The sequence below is a fragment of the Nelumbo nucifera genome, chromosome 5 (genome assembly GCF_055504915.1).
Source record: "Nelumbo nucifera cultivar China Antique chromosome 5, China Antique-T2T, whole genome shotgun sequence".
In the NCBI taxonomy this organism is placed as follows: domain Eukaryota; kingdom Viridiplantae; phylum Streptophyta; class Magnoliopsida; order Proteales; family Nelumbonaceae; genus Nelumbo; species Nelumbo nucifera.
In genome coordinates this window covers 73,692,340-73,715,943 of record NC_142653.1, presented here as the reverse complement: position 1 = coordinate 73,715,943, position 23,604 = coordinate 73,692,340, and the positions used below count along the sequence as shown (strand labels likewise).

General features: G+C 40.0%; 1 protein-coding gene across 6 annotated transcripts in view; it reads right to left on the bottom strand.

Moving 5' to 3' along the window:
• LOC104589179 (alpha/beta-Hydrolases superfamily protein) overlaps positions 1-22,746 on the bottom strand; it is a 104,713-nt gene extending 81,967 nt beyond the window's left edge. For 4 of the 6 annotated variants that reach the window (XR_016075971.1, XR_016075969.1, XM_088887198.1 and 1 more), the window contains exons 1-3: positions 22,220-22,746; positions 6,471-6,608; positions 6,293-6,319 (exon numbers count right to left, since the gene is read on the bottom strand). Coding sequence is in view for 3 of the 6 variants with exons in the window: in XM_088887198.1 (XP_088743324.1) it covers positions 6,293-6,319; positions 6,471-6,608; positions 22,220-22,357 (303 nt within the window). In the remaining 3 variants the exon portion in view is untranslated. The remainder of the gene's footprint in view (positions 1-6,292; positions 6,320-6,470; positions 6,609-22,219) is intronic. The other 2 variants (XR_016075970.1, XM_088887199.1) reach the window with 1 other exon arrangement.
• Between the last annotated feature and the right edge of the window lie 858 nt (positions 22,747-23,604).

Here is a 23,604-nt window from a genome sequence, read left to right as displayed (position 1 = left end):
AACATAACATGCAAAGCATATTCAAATGAAATTTTAAAATTAAAATCAAGCATATAAAACATTTTCAAGCATGTAAAACCCACAATCTCTTTTTTTCCTCAACTGCATTACTTCAAGTAGCTAATGTGATGTAAAACATATTACATTCCTGATTCTACGAGCTGCCTTTGTGCCACGCCCCTCGAGGCAAGCCCGAACAAGTCTATGTTAGGGTCTTAAGTTCTTAGTTCTCACAAAAAAAATAATGATTTTATAATTTTAATTGCCTTTTTAGAAGATATTTTATTAGGATGAATGAATAAACAACATTAGCAAAAAGGAGGAAACAAGGTTCCCATACAGAATGATACATCCATAGAGATATAATACTAATACTTTTGGGAAACAAGGTTCCCACCTCTCTCTTCCTTCTTTTTAAAACCTACTAATGCCTATTTTATAACTCCTTCCCCCCTCCTTTCTCTACCCTACCCATGGTCTTCCGCCTCCTTTAAATTTTCCTCCGCGTGGATATCTACCACCCATCCACTCAATCTTAAGCCTTCCACATGACCCTCTCTTACTAATTTACCTACTACCTCATCCTCTTCTTCTTCCTCTCCTCCCCTAGACTAACTCTTTGACTTCCCCCCATTCCACTGTCTCCTCCTTCACCCTGCCTCCGAAGATTCCCACATCTCTGTCACCACCTCTCCCCTTTGCTCTTAAATGTGTTCCATCTTCTCCTTCCACAATAAATCTTGACTTGTAATATTCCCCTGAAAAGTTAAGCACCATCCTAAATGGAATGGCAAAGACGTCCTCTGTCTCGATCAATATCCTCACCATATCCAATTTCTCCTAGGATCTATTTTTGTCATCATAATTCAAAAATCTTCCACACATGTTGTTGATCTCCACAAATGTTAGAACTCTCCATGCATGCAGATGTATTCCAATCACCCCAATCCACATTTCCTATTTCCTTCTACCACCAAGCACTTCCCCTACTGCCAGGAACCACTAGTCGAGACACAAATAGAGATCTCTCTTTCTTCATCTCTCAAACTCCAGGACCCATTTAACTTCCTCACCCCCAAAACCCTCTCTTCCCCATTCTAGATTTTCCCAAGCTTTAAGTTTTTCTATCTCCATTTCTTTCCCACCAAACTAGCATATAACACCCCATTCCCATACCAACCCTATTGATGTCAACAAAAATCTCTGCTATATCCATTTTTGAGGGGGAAGAATGAGGGGTATTGGTGTTCTCTAATAAGAAAATTGGGGTTGGGTAGACTAGAATTAAGGAATTCAGCTTTCTCTCCAATAGTATAATAAGCCCCACACACCCCATTCACCTCCTCCGAATAGGCAGCAACCTGATCCTCCATTCAAATCAAGCCCAGGAAACGACTTTTGGGGTTCCCCACTTAGTACCCCTCCCTCCTCCATGTGGCTTTCTTTGGACATTTTTGCCCCCACCCCTTCATTCGAATTTTCCTTTTAACCTAGATCGAAATCTTCTCCTTTGACTTTCTTCTCTTTTTTACTATTAACCTCCTCAACATCCTCTATTACAAACATTGCATTATAGGGAAGATGGTTTTGGAGATTTTATAGTGAACCAAACATTCTATGGAGAAAGGTTATTGAGGAGAAGTATGGCTTAAGAAGCAACAGGTGGGACATGATGGATCCCAATCTTCCTTATGGATGTACAGTGTGGAAAGTCATTTATAGAGCTTTTGATAAGTATACTGAAGGCTTAAAGCTCAAAGTGGAGGATGGGGAGGAGGCTGTGTTTTTTGGTTGGACCCTTGGGTGTGGGGATAGTGCTATAAAAGATGTGTTCTCGCTTTAACGTGGCTGCAAACAGGTCAGCCTCAGTTGCAGATTGTGATGGAGAACAGTATCATTATTTGGCCACCCTCCAAGAGAATTTTTAATTGATTAGGAACTGGATTTGGTGGCCCTTCTGTATGAAGCCCTTCAAAATCAACAGCTAAACCTGCAAGTTCAAGATACAAGATGTTCGAAGCGGACAAAATCTGGGGAGTTCTTTGTGAATTTCTTCTATTTGGATCTTGTTGGTGAGGCAAGATCTTTTTTTCCCTAGCAAGATCATTTAGGAAAATGCAGCCCCCTCCAAAGTAAAATTCTTCCTTTGGGTAGCTGCTTTGGAAAAATTCTTAACAAAGACCATGCTGTTGAAGATAAATTTCTGAGAAGTGAAATCAATGAATTTATTCTCGGACTTCACTCACGATGATATAAACAGATTGTAGGACACAGTTATATCTTTCCAGGGATATCCATTGGTTTTTCAATGGACTCCAAGGTCAACCAACAGTTTCACAGATCACTTATCAAAGCAAGGGGTAAACAGGGAACAATGATTCTGTGCCAACTTGTAAAGTAAAAAGTTATAGCTTTTCTGTTAGCTGATGTCCTGTGCTTAAGTTTGTTTTGGGTAGCCGAAGCTACCTAAAAGCGGTAAATTTATCTCTTTATTAATAAATTTTTTGTTGCCGATCAAAAAAAAAGACCTTGCTGTTGAAGAAAGGTTTTATTGTTAGAGATTTTCTTTGTACTTTTTGTAACTACAAGGAGACTTTTTTTGATAAATAAATTCATTTCCATTAAATTAATGATTGGTTACAAGAAAGTCCCTTTAGAGGCGCAAGGTGCCGCCTCTCCTAACAGCAAATACAAGAACTATAACAGAAATTACATGAATGTTGATGTTAAAACAAGAGTTACAGTTGTGGTAACTACAAGGAGACTTCAAGTCACTTATTTCTGCACTGTAGCTTTAGTGCTTCAATATGGAACTATTTTCTTGGAGCTATTTTCGGTGCAAGATCTATTAAAGGGCTGGGCCAGCTGGCATGTCCTGGGTATGTCTAGAAAAGGAAAGATTTGTTGGTCTGCAATTTTGTGGGCCATTTGTCTTGAAAGAAACTGCAGAGTCTTTGAGCAGAAGGTGCTGACAGAATCAGTGGTGATTAATGCAGCAGTAGGGTTCTTAAAGGACTGGCTGTCTGTCCATAGTATATTTAGAAATGATACTTTTTCTTCTTTTTGAAGGTGTAATTTTTTGGAGGTCCCTAATTGGGTGTTATATACAGTTTCTCATTGTACAGAGGACCATACTTTAGATTTCAATACAATTTACTATACTTTACCTTTCTCAAAAAAAAGACATTGTTAAACCAAAATATTCATTTTGTGTGTTTATATACTATATTCTTCTTTTTATTGATAAAGTTTGTAAATAAAGTAGAAAAAGAAAGGGAAAAACAAAGAAGGTCAGGAAACCTGTCTTACACAATAGAAAGAAAGGAGAAAGTAGGGGGAAGAAGAAAAGTAGGTTTCAAGGAAGGAATACGATCTGTATATCCCTTCCTCTTGACCTGCACTATAGCATTGTTCATTAAACATGCAAAAATTACAAAAATGCCCATATTAATTGATTCTTAACATGGAAATACCAGATTATATCAAATGACTAAAATTCCCTTGTGAGCAAACATTTCAACACTGCCCCTCAAGCTAGAGCATATATATCATAGAGTTCCAGCTTGTTACAAATATAATCCATCCTAGTATGACACAAGCTCTTTGTAAACAAATCTGTCAGTTGTTCTTCTGACTTGACATAAGGAATCACAATATCTCCATTTGTCACCTATTCTTTTACAAAATGGCAGTCAACTTCTATATGTTTGGTCCTGTCATGGAAAACTGAGTTGCAAGTAATATGAGTACCAACTTGATTATCACAAAACAACTTGGTAGTAGGCTTCCAATAAGAACACCTATTTCTTGAAGGAGATGTTTCAGCCATATCAACTCACAGGTGGTGTGGTCCATTGCTCTATACTCAGATTCAGCACTACTTCTAGCAACTACACTTTGCTTCTTACTTTCCCAAGTAATGAGATTATCACACAACAAAGTAAAGTACCCTGTAGTAGACCTGTCCATTGAAGAACCTGCCCAATCTACATCAGAATATCCCTCTAAGGTTAGTCTCTCCCTTTCTTGTATAGTAATCCCCAGCCTGGGGCACCTTTCAGGTATCTTAATACTCTTACAACACCTTCCAGTGAATGACTGTGGGATTCTGCATGAACTGACTCAGAACCCCAACATTGAAGGAGTTATCAAGACAAGTGATGGTGAGATAAATCAACTTGCCAACTAATCTCCTATACCTTCCAGGATCATCGAATGGTTCCCCCTGGCTATCAGTCATTTTTCACATTAGGGTCCATAGCAAGGAGATTCTCCACTTCGAACGGGCTACTTCAATACCCAAGAAATACTTTAAGGATCCTAAGTCCTTGGTTTGAAAGTGTTGTTGCAAAATTTGTTTCAAACCATCAATTCCATTAGCATCACTACCAGCATAGTTGTCAAGGCGATGCCTAGGCGGCAAGGCGCCCTTGGAGGCTCTCCTTGCCCAGTCGCCAAGTAATTTTGTGCACTATGTTAAAAAATACTTTTATATTTTTAATTTTTTTACATTATAATTATAAAATAGGCATTATTAAACTAGAATACTCATTTTATGTGTTTATGTACTAACTTCTTTTTATTATTTTCTTATTTGTTAGGGTTTAATCAACACAAACATTGCTAACTGTTGTATTGAAACCATGGTTCAAAGTATCGATACACCTCTGTGTATCGGCAGAGGTGTATCAGCACTTATAACGATACTCCCCCTATTTTTTTATTTCTTTGGTTTTCAATTTCATTTTTAAATACACGCACACACACACACACACACACACACATATATATATATATATATATATATATATTATTTTAAAAAAACGGGTTCCCAAAAACACCTGTAAACATGTGTATTGGGGCGCAAAAGATACAATACAATACACCCAATACGGGGCGTATCATATCGAAGTTTTGATCCTTGATTGAATGCTCAAAGATTTCAGAACCTGAACCAATAAGCAAGGGAAAAAACTTAAAATTTTGTCTAATCAACACATTTTCTTCTCAGATCTTCTTCTTCTTCCACCTTTTCTTTTCTTTTTTTCCTATAACAAAAGTAGGGGGTTCATCCCCTATATTTTTTTAATTTTCTTTCCTTTGTTCCTTTTCTTCTCATGAAATGTTGATTTTCTAAACTACCCTAGGATATATGGTTTTACTTAAAAAAAATCCATCACCTAAGCGTCACCTAGGCGCCCGCCTAGGCAACTAGGCGCCCGCCTAGGCAACTAGGCGCCCGCCTAGGCAACTAGGCGACAAGGCGCCCCCCTGTCGCCTAGCCTCAAAAACTATGACTACCAATAGTTATTATGTTATCAACATACACTACCAAAATGATCTTCCCAAATGTGGTATCCCTGCCGAAGACTTAATGATCAACTCCACATTACTGGAGACCAACCTCCTATACAACACTATTGAACCTACCAAACCAGGCTCGTGGTGATTGCATGAGTCCATAGAACTTTTGTATGCACAACCTTCTTCAAATCAATCTTCTTGTTTAATTTTTTGCATTTACCCAATGGAAAAATCATAATCTCTTCCTTCGTGTACCTCAACTTCCTCAAACCCTTGTTCCCCATGCACATCGACACCCACATCCTTAGATTCTCAGTAATTGGAGAGATGCCTCCCAAAATCCAGAGAAGGCTACTTCTAAAGGAAATCAAAGAACTTAACAGGAAGGATCTTAAGAAGATAACGGTCCAACTCTTGTCTAGAGGAACTCTATATCTCCAGTTTTCCATATTTCATCATAATTTATTATTCAAACTTCCACTAAGCACAACACATATTAAGAAGATATAATATGTAATAGACACCCAAAGAGATGAATCCCAAACATCCATAAAGAGGAGGCTGCTAGCTAAGGAAAAAAGAATAGGGAGGATTTTAAAAGGGTTTTCATTGATCTTGAACTAGAGGAGCTCTTTATCCCCATTTTTCACATTTTACCATAATTCGTTTTTTTTTTTATCAGCAAGGGTAAATTTTATTAAGCATTATATAAAACTTGAGATTACAATTATGTGGGTAAGTTGCCCACACCCATAGGAAAACCAAATACAACTAGAACTGCAGTCCCCAAACCCAGCCTTACAATTTAGCCCAAAATAATCCGTTATTGAAACTTCAAAAAAAGCATATACCACGTTAATAAGACATAATATAGAAGAGACACTAACTCTCAAACAATGGAACATAGCTTCTAGAATTGAAAATGTGTTCAAACTCAAATAAGATCAAAATTGCAATGCATGGATAACTAGGTAATGTATGGACATACAAGTGCTCCTTGGACAAGATCATAAGCCTGCAAAAATATCATAACACATAATTAATGTGAGAATAAACCAATATTAGTACATAAAAATGACTGAGTAAAATGTTTTCCCAAAAGCATAACAACAACATCCTCAAACAAAATCAGTGACAACAAATGAAACAGGAAACTCTTTAAGTACCAAGATTCCAGAAGGTTTAGCCACATCTTGGCCACGAGAAGAAGGTCTCTCCTCCACTAAAGCCATACAAATGCTTGGTCTGATAATTCCATAAGATTTCTTTGAGTGTGTTAGAGATAATCGACCACCGCAATCATCCTAAAACCAGAAGAAGCAAATTGATAAGAACATAAACCCAGAAAATATAGAAAATTACTTTGTCCTCACTATCTAGGGGCCACTTCTTGGTGTGATGGTAAAATCTTGGGGTGATGAGTAAGAGAATGCAGGTTGAAGTCTGAGAGCAGCCACTTTGTGCCAAAATAAATGACAAAGGTTAGGTTGTATCAAGTCCACCCTTCCCAAAACCTGAGATAGCTAGGGCCAATATTGGATAATGGACTTTACTTTGGTCCTCATTGTTTCTGTTTTTCTTTTTTTTTCTTTTGGTCATAAAATGAAATTTGAGCTACACATAGCTGGGACCAAAGGATGTCAAGGCACAAGGCAAGGCATGCACCCTTTTGAAGAAAAGCACAAATGTATTGAATTTTTTCAAAAAAAAAATAATTTGAAAATACAAATAAAATAATAATGATTCAGAAATTAAATGCATACTTGAATTTTACAAAAATTAAATGTTTTAAAAAGCCAATTATCTCAAGTTAAAATATATATATATATATATATAAACATAACATATAAAACATATTCAAAGTGAAAATGTAGAAATAAAATCAAACAAAACATATAAATATAGAAGCACTCAACAATTCAAGCATCTGAAATTTTCAATTTGTTTATTTCTCTCCCAATTGCATTAATCCAGGAAGCTAATGTGATTTTAAACATCTTGCATTCCTGATTCTACAAGATCAGCTCTCCAGCTCTATAAAGGCCCTTTAGCCAAACCCAAACAAGTCCATGCGAGGGTCCTAATTGTTTTGCCTCTATAGAAAAGAATGTTTTGTGATTTTAGGATTATTAATCAAATATTATTTGATGAAGAATGTCTTGTATTAAGAAGAATGAGAAAACACTAGCAAAAGGGTTAAGGGGATTCTGTCAAAGTGTCGGCAAGCACAAGAAACCCACTACAAGAAAGATAAATCCAATAAGAATAGAGAGGAGAATGAGAAAGATACATTAAGGTGCACAAACTGTGAGAAACCCAAACACAAAAAGATATGTTGAGATAATGTTGGCAAGCCCAAAAAGTTCTACCAGAAGCCTGAGAAGAAGTATAACTCAGCTAATATTGCGACCAACTCACCTCCTCAAGACTCTCAGATCAGTGTTTTAAAAAGCCAACCAGGTGGCTGAACCATTTTTGCCTCTGGGTTGCAGTTCAGCAATTTGACTGTCCGGGTCAGACAGGTCAGACCATGACAAGACAGCACATTACATATGTTTGCTGGAACACAGCAAACATATAGATGATTATAAAATAATGTTACATGAATGGACTAGAATGCCCCTGATAGTGATGGGACACCTAGACAAATAAAACAAATAAAACATTAAACAAGTTTAGGCCCAATAACTAAGAACTAAAGACACAAATATGACTAACATAAACACTAAAACAGTTGAACCAACACTCCCCCTCAAGCTAAGCATGGATGTCAGTCATGTTTAGCTTGCCAAGTAAGTCTGAGAACTTCGTTGAAGCTAGTCCTTTAATTAAAACATCTGCAATCTACATCTCGGAAGGAGTATAAGGAATACAGAGTTTTCCTGAAACGATTCTTTCTCTAACGAAGTGTCGGTCAATCTCAATGTGCTTCGTCCTATCATGTTGCACTGGGTTATTTGCAATGTTGATGGCAGCCTTGTTGTCACAATACAGCCTGAGAGGACACTTGACCTTTATCCCGAGCTCACCAAGAAGGGTCCTAAGCCACAGTAGTTCAGCAACACCATGAGCCATAGCTCGATATTCTGCCTCTGCACTTGATCTAGCAACCACATTCTGCTTTTTACTTCGCCATGTAACCAGATTTCCTCCAACAAACGTGCAATACCCAGAAGTAGACTTCCTGTCTCCAACAGAGCCAGCCCAATCTTTATCAATATACGCTTCAATTTCAATTTTATTGTGTTTTTTGAACAGAATTCCTTTTCCTGGGCAAGTCTTCAAGTACCTAAAAAATCTTTCCACTGCTCTCATATGAGGAATCTTTGGAGAGTGCATGAACTGGCTGACAACATGTACAGCATAAGCAATATATGGTCGAGTGAGAGACAGATATATCAACTTCCCTACCAGTTTTTGGTATCTTTCTTTATCAAGGTAGTCCTCTCCAACTGATTCCTATAGACCATGGTTCTGTTCTATTGGAGTATCTGCTAGTCTACACCCCATCATACCTGTCTCCCCTGGAGGTCAAGGACATACTTCCGCTGACATATATAGATGCCCTCTTGTGACCTAGCAACTTTAATTCCAAGGAAGTATCTCAGATGGCCTAGTCTTTGATCTCAAACTCAGAAGCCAAGAACTCCTTTAATCTTTTTATCTCTTCTAGATCATCCCCTGTAATCACCATATCATCCACATAGACGATGAGTACCGTAAGTCGGCTATTCTGTTTCCTTATGAACAAAGTATGATCTGCACCACTTTTTTGAAGGGATGAGAGATCCATCATATGGATGGCCGAACCCTGCAGCAAGGTAGGGCGAAATTTCAAAAATTTCTCTCTCCCATCTGGGAATCGCATTCCCTGTTTTAGAAAATCTGCATTTTCAATGATCAATCTTGAACAAAGAACCGAACCAGATCTGAAACCAAAAGGTAGGAGAGGGATGTACCTGATACGGAGTAGCAGTAACTCCCAACGAAGGTGTTCACACCCAAGGAAAACTCCAAAGACTGCTCCCACTGAAGATGACACAGCGTAGGGTGGAGTAGAATCAGCAGGTTCTTCACAAGAACCGAATCCTTCAGCAAGAATTCGATGGAGGAAGTGTGAACACGACTTTAGATCAGCCTTTCTCCAAAGACTGATATCAAGAACACTTCTTTATGGCTCCTACAATGGAGATCGAACTGGCAATGGCGGCAGCAGGAGGAGGGCGCAAGAGCAGAAGATGGCGCAGTCTTACTGTAGCTGTCTTCTCTCTCTGTGATCTTAGATCTGATCTGATGAGATGTTGTCTAGAATGGTTCGCCCTGAAGGGATGGGATATCCATCACATGGACGCCCAAGTCTTGCGGAATGGACTGGGCAAAATTCAAAAATTTCTCCCATTTTGTAGGGAATCGAATTCCCTACTTTAGAAAAACATATTTTTCAATGATCAATCTTGAACCATGAACCAAATCAGATCTGAACCAAAAGGAGTAGGAGGGAGGATGTACCTGATACGGAGAATTAGTATCTCCCAATGGAGGTGTTCATGCCCAAGGAAGGATCCAAAGACTGCTCCCACTGAAAATGGCGCAGTGCAGGATGGAGCAAAATCAGCAATGTTCTTCAAAAGAACTTGACCCTTCGCAAGAATCAACTGGATGGCTTGTGAGTACAGCTCCAATCAATCTTTTCCCAAAAGATTGGTGTCAAGATCAAATCTTGATTTCTCCCAAGAACTGGAGATCGAACTGAAGGTAATGGCGGCAGCAGGAAGGAGGCAGCAAGAGAGATTTTGCAGAGGTTGCAGAAATCTCTCTTCTGTGATTTCAGCTCTGAAGACAAGAGTCTTAGGTTGCATGTCTAAAGGCTGCCACCCCCTCATCCTTTTATAGATTTGAAGGGATCAGCTCCTAATCCTATTAGGAGCTTCTGATCCAAATTATATTTGGATTAGAAGTCCCTTTAAGTGATAAGGGAGAACCCTTATCTTATCTGCAAATCAGATCAGCCATCTCCTAATCTAATTAGGAGGCTTCCAGATCTAAATCTTATTTAGATCTTGGACTCTCTAAGTGAATATGGTCTAGGCCCAATCCTATGAGCTGATCCTCCTCAGAATTCGCCCCCTTTAATTGACTGATCAAATCAGCCCAGTTCAAAATGGGCTTAAGGCCTATTAAGTTATGTACTCACTTAGCCTTCCAAGGCCTATTAAGGACCTCTCCTTCGACTGCAAGGAATAGCGTTGCAATCTCTACTTACATGGATCCCAGGAATTAAAACCTTTTGCAAATCATTTCGAAACCATAACATATATATATATATATATATATATATATATATATATATATATATATATATCTTTATATAAATATATTTTGCAAAACAAAATCTCAACAATTGAAATCGGATGCCAGCAGTCTTGGTTTCCATCAGAGAGAGTGCATCCCCGATCATTACCTTTGTCTGACAAAGGGGCTGATCCTATCACTATGATCACCCACTCAGATGAATTCTCGGACTGTCCCAACATACCCAGGTTTTGACCCCCGCTAAGGATCTCACTGATTGGTACATCAAAGACAGCCCGATCCGACACCTAGTGTAGTGTCATAATCGAGTCTAGGGGTCAGGTGTAACTTTCTAGTTTTGCCCATCTATCTCCAAGGTCCAGGGCAATACTGGAAATCTGGTCCGGTTCAAAGGTTCTATTAATCCTACACTGCATGTGCTTCGGGTCTCACCCTGGTAGCTGAGACAAGCCACCCTAACAGTTGGCAGCACACCAGTGTCAGCCTTGGCAGGATAAATCTCCCCAGACTTACCCAATGGCTGTGAACATTCTAAACTAACACAAGTCTCATTAAGTGTCCAGTTTAAGGGTATTACACAGAAACACACCACAGGAACATGAATCAAATGTGTACTTTATTCATTTACAATAAATTCATAATGTACATATTTCTAATTGAAGCTAAGGGCATACAACTGTCTAACACGCCCCCCTCCTCCTTTTATAGCCTTAAAGAGAGCTCCTAATCTCATTAGGAGTTTCCTAATCCAAATCTGTATTTGGATCAGGAGTTCTCTTTAAGAGATAAGGATAAGCCCTTATCTTATCTGCAAATTAGATCAGCCCTCCTAATCTTATTAGGAGTTTCCAGATCCAAATATTGGATCTGGACTCTCTGAGTGGATAGGGATAAATCCCTATCCTATCTGCTGATCCAAATCCCAGATCCGCCCCCTTCTTTAACTAATCCAATTAGACCAGTTCGAATTGGGCTTTAGGCCCATTAAGTCCATGTGCTCACTTACCTTCGAAACTGCTACCCAGTTAGGTTTCCTTGTATGGCGTGGGACCCAAACATTGATCTACACATCAGCCACATGGGTTCAGCCTATACTTTGTTACAAGGCCTGGCTGAATTCACTGTTATGGGCAGTGAACCCCTGAGCCCATCACCATGGGCTCTTAACGGGCCCAACACTTATACTAAGTGGTCCCTGGGCCAAGCCACCTTATAAAAACCCAGGGACTGTGGGCAGATGCAAGATTAGCCCATCAGGTACTACCCTCAATGGTCTTACACTTAACCTCTCAACCCATAATGATCAAACACTACCCAACAAGAGAGGACCTCTCCCTCGGCTGCAAGGAACAGTGTCGCACTCTCTACTCACATGGATCCCGAGAATTAAAACTTTTGCAAACATTTTGAAACCATAATATATATATATATATATATATTTATATAAATATATTTTGCAAAACAAATTTCAACGATTGAAATCGGCTGTCGGCAGCTTTGGTTTCCATCAGAGATAGTGCATCCCCGATCATTACCTTTGTCCGACAAAGGGGCTAATCCTGTCACTATGATCACCCACTTAGATGAATTCTCAGACTGTCCCAACATACCCAGGTTTTGACCCCTCTAAGGATCTCACTGATTGGCATATCAAAGACAGTCCAATCAGACACCTAGTGCAGTATCATAATCGAGTCTAGGGGTCAGGTGTAACATTCCAGTTTTGCCCATCAATCTCCAAAGTCCAGGGCAATACTAGAATTCTGGTCAGGTTCTGGGTTTTAAGAAAACCCACACTGCATGTACCTCAGGTCTCACCCTAGCAACTGAGACAAGCCACCCCAACCAACTTGGCGGCACATCAGTGTCAGCCTTGGCAGGATAAATCTCCCCAGACTCATCCAATGGCGGCACATCAGTGTTAGCCTTTATTCATTTACAATAAATGTCATAATGTACATCATTCCGATTGGAGCTAAGGGCATACACTGTCTAACATTTTTGTGTATCCCACTCTCTTTACGGCCCCACAAAGTCTCTCAAACCAAGCCCGAGGAGACTGCTTAAGGCCATATAATGCTTTCTTACATACTTTCCCATCAAAGCCATAACTTGGTGGAGGATCCATGAATACCTCTTCACGTAGATCACCATTTAGAAAAGCATTCTTCACATCCAACTAATGTAGCTCCCATGAGAAATTTGCAGCTAATGACAATAAGACCCGGATTGTGTTGAGCTTTGCGACTGGAGCAAAGGTCTCTTTGTAGTCAATTTTCCTCTTGAGTAAACCCCTTTGCCACAAGTCTGGCGTTGTATCTTTCAATGGACCCGTCCTCCCTATGCTTTATAGTGAACACCCACTTGCATCCCACAGTGCTCTTCCCTTCTAGTAGATCCACTAATTCCCAAGTACTTGCTTTCATTAAGGCTTTCATTTCTTCATTCATAGCCTCTTTCCATCTTGGATCAAACACTGCCTCTGAGTACCTAATAGGAACATGCATGGAGGAAAGAGCAGACACAAAGGAATAATAACGAGGAGATAAACGTGAGTAAGAAACAAATTCAGCAATGGGGTGTCGGATAGTACAAGAATGGGTAGACTTACGAAGAGCAATAGGGAGATCCAAATCAGAAGTATGAGTGATGATTACCTGGAGTTGTTGAGGCAGATTGATCTGAGTCCGATTGATTGTTGCCATGAGTTAAAGGGTCTTTTTTCCTTCTGTTGTAGGTGATTCTTATATCTTTTTGTTGCTTACTGGTGTCCTCAGTTACATCTGCAGCATCAAGAGTGGTAATAGGTGCAATGAGAGCCTCACTAGGTTCACTCGGGATGCTACAACTAGGAGGATCAGGAGGAGAAAATGGAAGGCCCGAGGCAGAAAGAGGCACAAAAAAGGAGGGGGAAGAAGAATCCTCTTCCATCCCACTAGTCTCCACCTGAAGAGGATTCTGGGAAGAATGAAAATAGGAGTGAGACTCAAAAAATACCACATCTTTTGTGACGTATTTCTTCTTGGTGACGGGATCATAACACTTGTAACCTTTCTGTGTAGAAGAGTACCCAAGAAAGATTCGTTTCGTAGCCCTAGGATCCAACTTGGTCTTCTTTGGATCCTTTACATGTATAAAACATACACAACCAAAGACTTTAGGTGGAAGAGGAAAGTCTGGAAGATTAGGGCAAAGGACAGAGAAAGGAGTTTTCATACCCAACACCTTGGATGGCATCCGATTTATCAGATATGATGCGATAAGGACTGCTTGAGACCAGTAGTGCTTGGGAACTTTGTGCTGAAATAATAAAGCTCGAGCGGTCTCCAATAAGTGTATTTTTGCGCTCAGCAACCCCATTCTGTTGAGGGGTACTAGCACAAGATGACTGATGTAGCATGCCAGCATCTTCCATGAACAGGTTCAAGGATCTTTCAAAATATTCAGCAGCATTGTCTGAACGGAATTGCTTAATCTTCTTGTCAAATTGAGTTTCGATCATTTTACAAAATGCCATGGTTATCCGTGGCACTTCATCACGTCCTTTTAACAAGTAGATCCATGTGCATCGTGAGTAGTGATCAATAAAACTAATAAAGTAACGAAAGCCATCCACAGAAACAAGGGGTGAAGGGCCCCAAACATCAGAATGGACCAAATCAAAAGGAGCTTAAATTTCATTACTAGAAATTGGATAAAGAGTTTTACAATGTTTTGACAACTAACACACTTTACAAACTAAATTTTGACTCAAAATACCCTTGAATAATTCAGGAAACAGCCCTTACAATGATGAAAAAGGTAAATGACCTAGCCTAGCATGCCACAAGTGTAACCTAGCTATTGACTCCTCATTATTCTGACTACTGATAAAAGATGATTGTAAGGCCGAACTTATGTCTGCATCAAAATAGTAAAGACCTCCACACTCATGACCGCTCCCAATCGTTCTCTTCGTCAATCTGTCCTGAAAGACACAATGATTAGGAAAGAAAGTTACGCTACAGTTTAAATTCTTTGTAAGCTTCGAAACAGACAAGAGATTGGGAGTAAGATTTGGAACATGTAGAATAGATTTAAGAGAGAGATTCTTGCTTAGGTCAACCCCCCCCTTCCAAGAGATGGTGGAGAGGGAACCGTCAGCAACTCTCATCTTATCTTGACCAGACATCAATTGGTAAGAAGAAAATAAAGAGGACATGTGTGTCATGTGGTCAGTTGCATCGGAATCAATAATCCAAGAAGTAGAATCTATAGAACTAGCTGTGCAATAAGCAGAGACAATACCTGATCTGACAAGAGAGGTGGAAGCAAGGGAATTAGTCCTTAGACGGGTTAGGGCCCAGCTAAGGACCTCTACCTCATCAGCAGTGAAACCCAAGAACCCGGATGTGGAGGAATTAGCAGTCTGTCCCATGGGAGAAGATGCAACTGTAGATGTGTTCTTCGAGCTATCACCACTGTGACTAGTAACATGGTTCCCACTTGCTATTTGATTCTTCTGGGACTTCTTGTCTTTCCTTAACGCAGCTGGTTTCAGATGAGGATAAAGAACCCAACAAATCTCTTTTACATGCCTTTCACCACCACAATGAGAGCACTTAAGATGTCTCTTGTCTGAATGCTTGCTCCCCTTTTGGTTTGAAGAAATCAGGGCTGAATGTTTAACAGGTTGTTCAGCTGGCTGTATTTGAGTGTCAACTTGCATCTCTTTCCTCCTAACCTCTTCATTCCTTACTAGATAATAGACATGGTGTAAATATGGCATTTCATCCCTTCCAAGAATTTGAGACCTTGTGCTCTCATACATTGGGTCTAAACCAGCCAAGAACTTAAAGGCTCTACCCTCTTCAATTTGTTTGTCATGCCTCTCCTTGTCTTTTGCATTCTCCCAATCAAGAATAAGATGATGATCAAGTTCTTCCCATAGTCCTTCTAGGTTTGCAAAATACGTTGCAACTGTCACATCTCCTTGTCTCAATGCAGCAATGTCTTGGTTCAGCCTATAAATTCTGGCATTGTTCTTTCTCTGTCCATAAGTTTTAGACTTTCTCCCAAATCTTAACAGCAGTAGGAAAGTGTTGAACAGTCCTGGCCACTCTTGGAGTCATCGAAGCAAGCAGCCAGGACATAACAGTAGCATTTTCCTTACGCCATACTGCATACTCCGCACTACCCACTACAGGTTCCTTCTTCTGTTCATCTAAATAACCCGTAAGTTCCCGGGAAGTAATGAAGAGCATGGCTGAAACAGACCATTCTCTGAAGTTATATTCATCCAACAATACATTGGTGATCTGCAAGCTGTGCAGATTTGGATTTTCCAGATTAGAAGACCTCCCACCAGTCCTATTATCCCTAGAAGACACTTCTCCCGATATTGAAGACATCTCCTTCCTCTTACAGTGATCACAATTGAAAACTCAGTACAAAGAACACTATTTCAGACTTACCGAAGTTGTTGCAGGTCTGAGAACCCCTTGTAACAGGTCTGAAACCAAGAACAATCTGCCTCCGTAATGTGTTGAACTCTTCTGGACTAGACTGGGCTTTGACTTCTGCTGTCGTAGACTGAGATCACCCTTACGATCTGTACTAGGACTGTCGAAGTCAGTCCTTCCAACTAGATCTGTTCCACACAGATCTCTCTTAGCAACTGAATGGCTACTACCTGCTGCAAGGTATCTAGTAGGGCATCGGTTTCTGGAACAAACTCCCCTTGGGCCCTACAACCAAGGAAAACCCTAGATACAGACCTTGTTGTGTTCTACGGTCAGCCCTAGGGTTTCTTTACAGCGACCAAGATAGGAGAGAGAGGAAAAAAAGGAATAGAGAAGAGCAGAGAAAAGTGGCGGTTGTAACCAGACAGGCGGATTAGTGCATAAACATGTATTTTATACTAATTAAATAATGTATGGCCTATGGCCTCCAAACAATCAAGTACAAAGTTATGGCCTCCAAACAATCAAGTACAAAGTTTTGGCCTCCAAAAGTTTCAACACATTTTACTTTGTAATCCATGACCAGCGACCAGGTTGAACAGGTCAATTGTTCAACCACCCAAGTCAGATAGTTTTTGGCCAAGTCAACGGTTTTTGGTCAATTTCCAAGTTTTAGGAAAGCCACACCCGGAAATGGGACCAGGTGATGATTCGAATGATTCAACCATATAGGTCAATAGCGAGTTGAAAACATTGTCTCAAATAACTTCCACCACTACTATTGATACTCAAGGTGACAAGGTCACTCCACAAATTCACCCCATTGCCCATTAGTCAATCTGCCTCTAAAGTTCCTTCCACTACAAGTTGTCATAGTGTTGATCCTTGTTTTGATACCAAACTGATGCAAGATCTTTGTGATTCAGCACTATTCTTGCAACCATCTTAGGTCTAGATGTGTAGCACAAACAAAGAACTAACAAAGAAAGAAGAGAAGAGATGGAAATAAGATGAAAATTCTAGGCAATCACACCAAATTCTGTATAGAAATAAAGAAGCTTGCCCCCCCCCCCCCCCAAGTTAGCTTGCCAAAAAGAAGTTAGATTAGAGAAAACCTACTCCAAACAATTACAAACATAAAGTCAAACAAAGGGAAATTACTAGACTAAGACTTGTCCTGAATATAACCCCTAAACATGCAAAATTACAAAAATACTGTAGCTGTCCAGAAATGTGAAAAAAGCTAGGTTCTGTCCAATAGCAGACTCAACCCCACAAAAAGCATCTTAAGGTGGATGAAGACTCTAGGGTCATCCTAAGTGGATCCACTGCTAACCCAGCTCCCATGGGGGCCCATGTCATTAGAATGATGCCAAATAAGCATAGGAGCAACTTTGGTTCTCTTTTGATATGCCTTAAGTTGATTCCCATTAGATTGGACAACACCCTCACTTGGGATCATTTGAAGAAAAGAGGGTATCAAATAGCAAATAGGTGTGTTCTTTGTGAGCTAGAAGCAGGAATTCAGGAGTTTGATAAGTTTTAACGTGGGGGATGGGTCCAGAGTGAGATTTTAGGAAGACAATTAGAGTGGGACTGGGAAGTTGTTGACATTTTCCCAAGATTGTATAGGCTGGCTGATCAACAAGTTTAGATTGCCCACTACTATGAAATCAGAGATGATCAGGTGGTTTGGAGTCCCAAGCTCAGAAGACCCCTGCTTGATCAAGAGGTGGAGTGTATTCTACTGCTGGACAAATGTGTAAATGCTATCATATCGCATGCATAAATAAATGTTGAAAAAGTCAATTACAAAGATAATTAAAATATAGCTGAGAAAAATTTTTTATCAAATATAATGCATTTCTTTGTGTTGTTAATCATTGAGACAACAGATTAATGTAGAACAGTGATGTATAAATATCAAGGGCATTATTTTTGAAGAGTAATGAAGAAAAATTTTATTTAAAATAAAAAGAACAAGTACAATCTGATCAGGTGTCAAGGTGATACACCAATACATCAGTCCAAATTAAAAAGATTCACATTACAAGCTTGAATTCAAAGAAGATCCCAAAAGTTCTCTACTAAGTCTGATATGCTAATTTGCTCAAATTCTTGAAGAGAAAGGACCCAGCTTGTCATATGCTTTCCAACCTAAGCCACAACCACTTCAAAGCTTTTCTCTTTATCCTCAAAAAGCCTCCTGTTCCTCTCGCACCACAGGGACCAACACACTGCAAATGGAATGCAGCTCCAAATAATTTTAGCTTTCTTGCTTCCTCCGAACCTTGGCCAAGCAGAAAATATCTCTGCAGTTGAGGATGCCTGGAAGATGGGAATTCCAAAGAGGAAAGAGTAGTACCTCTATATGAAGTTTGCCAATTTGCAAGAGAAGGACAAGTGAAAAGCAGTTTCCTCTTCCGACTTACATATGTCGCAGTAACTAGCCATGCTGAAACTTCTACTTTTCAGATGTTCTGTTGTGAGAATACTGTCCAATGCAAGGTTCAAAATATCAATACACCAGTAGAGGCGTATCGGGCAGTATCGATAGCTTTTTTTTTTTAGTTTTTTTTTTCAAGTCTGGTTCAGAGGGCCAGTTTAAGGTCCGCCCACCCCCTGAACCGGTTGAAACCCTGATACAGCCTCTGTAGGAGCGTATTGGGAAGCTCCCGATATGATACGTATTGGCCGATACGGCCCGATACGTATCGATACTTTGAACCTTGGTCCAAGGCAACCAGCCAAGCAAAGGCTTCAATTCTCGGAGGGACTGGATTCCCCCACACTCCACTCATTTGATCACTGATCATATCTTTAATGAGAGCCAAGTAAAAAGACTTCACCAAGAACTTTCCATTCCTGCACTCCTTCCACAACAAACCATCTTCATTAGCCATAGAAATTTTGGTTTGTTCTAGCTTGTCCAGCAGTAGAATACACTCCTCCACCTCTTGATCAAGCAGGGGTCTTCTGAACTTGGGACTCCAAACCACCTGATCACCTCTGATTTCATAACAGTGGGCAATCAAAACCTGTTGATCAGCCAGCCTATACAATCTTGGGAAAATATCAACAACTTCCCAGTCCCACTCTAATCGTCTTCCTAAAATCTCACTCTGGACCCATCCCCCACATTAAAACTTACCAAACCCCTGAAGTTCTGGTTAAATTTCATTATACCCTTCCGAACATTCACCCAATAGGAGTTTGAAACCTCCCTTGATTTCCACCCAAACCTCACTACCCCATACTTCCCTACCACCACTTAAAAATGACTCCCTCTCCCTCTCCAGCCAAAGCTAAAAATTTTTCTAGGCACCCAAGGCGACAACCCCGCCCCAAGAACCAAAAAAAGGATCCCCAAATACACCTTGTGTAGCAGCACTTGACCAACAAATGCAAAATGCTTCCTGCTTCTAGCTCACAAAGAGCACACCTATTTCCTATTTGATACCCTCTTCTCTTCAAATGATCCTAAGTGAGGGTGTTGTCCAATCTAATGGGAATCAACTTAAGGTGTATCAAAAGAGAACCAAAGTTGCTCCTATGTTTATTTGGCATCATTATAATGACATGGGCCCCCATGGGAGTTGGGATAGCAGTGGATCCACTTAGGATGACCCTAGAGTCTTCAATCCACCTTAAGATGCTTTTTGTGGGGTTGAATCTTCTATTGGACAGAACCTATTTGGCTTTTTCACATTTCTGGACAACTACAATATTTTTTTAATTTTGCATGTTTAGGGGTTATATTCAGGACAAGTCTTAGTCTAGTAATTTCGCTTTGTTTGACTTTATGTTTGTAATTGTTTGGGGTAGGTTTTCTCTAACCTAACTTCTTTTTGGCAAGCTAACTTGGGGGGGGGGGGAAGCTTCTTTGTTTCTCTACAGAATTTGGTGTGATTGCCTAGGATTTTCATCTTATTTCCATCTCTTCTCTTCCTTCTCTGTTGGGTATCAAAACAAGGACCAAAGCTATGACAACTTGTAGTGGAAGGAACTTTAGAGGCAGATTGACTAATGGGCAATGGGGTGATTTCATTTACATGATCATGGAAATAGTTGATGCATTGGAAGCTCAAGTCAAGGAGTTACAACAAGGCTCTCCACAACGACAAGTTAATACTGCAAGTACCAATAGAGAGGCTTCTTCTAGTGCCCCAAGGAATGGTGGGGAACCTATGGATGAAGCTAAAACAAGGAAGGAGAGACTTGAACCTGAACCACAAACCCATGATCCACAAGATTATGGGCATGACTCACCCAAGGAAGATGATTTTGGAAACTACGATGGTGTTGATTTGCACGATAATGATGTAGATGTTTCCCTTGTGAATGTTGTGAGACAAATACATTCTATTCCAAAAAAAGAGGAGGATTGGAGGCAAACTACAATTTTCAAACATTGGTTAGGTGTGGAAATCAAGCTAAAAAGCTTATTATTGATGGTGGTAGCTACATGAATGTGGTGTCTGAATCAACTGTTGAGCGCTTGAAGTTGCCAACGGAACCACATCCTCACCCATACAAAGTTGTTTGGATCAACTACACCTCCCTTCCGGTAACTAAATGATGTTTGGTTTCTTTTTCCATTCATCAATGCTCAGATTCTATTCGGTGTGATGTTATTCCCATGAATGTTATCCACATTTTACTGGGGCGACCTTGGCTATATGATTGGGGATGTATACCATTGTGGAAAGCTAAACACCTATGACTTCATGTTTAATAACCAGCAAGTTATTTTAAGGCCAATGTCAACACTTGTACCACTTGTACATTCACCTCTAGAAGTACACAAGATGTTCTCAGATTTTTTAGATGTAGCACTAGAAGAACTTACTAATGAGTTGCAAGTTGCAACCAATGTGCAACATCTAATATGCTATTGATTCTGTCCCAAGTTCTCAACTTCCCAACTTGCCTGCATATCGCATGAACCTAATAGAACATGTTGAACTCAAAAGGAAAGTTGAAGAGTTATTGTCTAAAGGCTTCATCCAAGAAAGTCTTAGTCCTTGTGCAGTTCCAGCCCTTTTAACACCAAAGAAAGATGGCTCTTGGAATATATGTGTTGATAGACAAGCCATTAATATGATCACCATCAAATATAAGTTTCCTATTCCTAGACTTGATATGCTTCACATGATGGCTGGTGCAACAATCTTTTCCAAGATAGATCTTAAGAGTGGGTACCATCAGATTAGAATTCAACCCAATGACAAATGGAAGACAGCACTCAGGACCAAGGGTGGATTATATGAGTGATTGGTTATGCCCTTTGGTCTCTCTAATGTACCTAGCACTTCTATGCATGTTATGAATTGGGTACTCCAGTGACACACCAGTTTATGATCTAAGTTTGTGAAGACTAGCGTTTCTTGCATCAGCTCCACAAAATTTCCTCCCAGTCCCCATTAAAAAGAAACCTGTCCAAACTAGTGTTTTAGCTTAAGTCATATCAATGTTTCTTGGTATGTCTGGTAATATTATGGGTTGGAGTCAACCTGTTGGGTGATTGGGTTTTCTGTTCAGTGAGGTATTTGACTTTATCATGTCGTTACTAGTGGTATTTCAGGCAACAATGGAGTTCAAACTTGATGGAAAGAATTATTTCGAGTGATCACAATCTATAAATATGTATATCGGGGGATATTGGAAGTTGGGAGAAATTAATTGAATTGGGAAGACAAAAGAACCCAGTGAAGATGACCCATCATATGCGAAGTGAGAGTCAGAAAACCTGATTATCATGTCTTGGTTTCTGAATTCAATGCTTCCACATATCAGTAGGATTTGTGTGTACCTTCAATCTGCTAAAGAGGAGGTTTGAAAATTATTGCATAACATACTCTCAGGAAATTGTTTCACCTTCATTAGAGGGAGAAATCCGTGGAAGAATACTCTACACTCTGAAGAATGTGGGAATGAGGTGAATCATGATCAGCTATTTGACCCAGAATGTATTCCAGACAGTGATCATAATGGCAAAATACATTTAATACTGAATTAACAAGGTTTAAAAAAAAAAAAAAAGAAGAAGAAGAAAAAAAGCGCAATTATCCGGCTCTTATTGGGGGTATTTTCGTCAGACCTGCATTTCCGACGACGAAAATGAAGCTGATATCTATTGGGACTTGGGAGCTCAACCATACCTCGAAGAAACGCCTCGATATTCTTGTTTTCACATTTCGATTGAATTTGCAAGTTGAAGAGAAACCCAACTCGTTCCCCGCAAATGCAAGCGATCTCTGCCTGAGCCCACTCGGCGTAAAATTTGAAATTCCCGCCATTTTAGCAGATCAACGTGAATTTGTTGATTTCATGCGAGGAAACGAATTAGAGCTTTGTTGAAAGAAAGTCTGGAGTTCTCGGTGGGAGATCCAAAAGAAATTCGGGAGCTTGGGATTTGAGAGTTCAGGCACTAATGGGGCTTCGGCTCTGGAGAGGAGCTTTAGGGCTTCTAACGGAGAAAATTAGGCTTTGCATAGGGAGAAGAATTTCGGAATGATGGAGGCGGAGACTCCAAGGTGTCTCTGCTGTCTCCAGTCTCCACAACACTCCGCTCACATGGCGTCGCTTACATTTCAATCGAACCTGTGGCAATGCCGCAATGGTCTCTCAAGTTAAAATCACGGTAATACCCTTATTGTCTGTCAAGTTGCGCTTGCCACCCTTGCAACATGGGAGTCCGAATCACCCGCCAATAAAACATATTCCAACCCTCGATCAACATCATCTCACACCGCACATCTCATGAATAGTGGGTTTCACTTTAATGGTGGATCCCAGTCTCATATGAGATGCGCGGTGAGTGTAAGACCGTGAAGAGGAAGGACGACCATAAAATAGATGGCACGCCGCCGCACGTGAGTGTAAGACCGTGAGGACGGTTAAAGTCGTTAACTAACAACGTATATAAAATTCTGAACACCACTGCCAGTGTCATCACCACCACCAAACTTAGCCGCATGAAGCATCGTAAACTGAACAAAATGGACGGTCATGATTGTCTTAACTTTATCATGCCGGGAGGAGGTCGTGACAGGGGTCCCACATACTCGCAAATTGCAAATAATCTTCTGGTGAGCCTGAGCCATGTTGCGAGTTGAATTCTACCAACAAAATATGTTCCAACCCTCCACCATCTTGATGTAACACGGCACATCTTATCATGAGATTGCGACCCATCGTAAAAGTGAGACCCGCTATGCATAAAACGTGCAATGTGAGATAATGTTACTAGAGCGTTGGAACATGTTTTCTTGGCAAGTGATGCGGATTCAATTAAATGAAGCTCTAAATCTTCTAAAGGACCCACAATTTATAAACTGACTTCCGTTATTAGGGGTGAGCAAAAAAAATTAAAAAATCGAACTAATAGAAATCGAACTAAAATTTTAATTAACCAAACCGATTGGTTCGATTTTGGTTCAATATTTTAAAAAACCAAAGGTCCCAGTTCGATTTCGATTAACCAAAATAGAAAATCAGTAGTTAATCGAATCGATCGGTATACATATATTTATATATATTATAT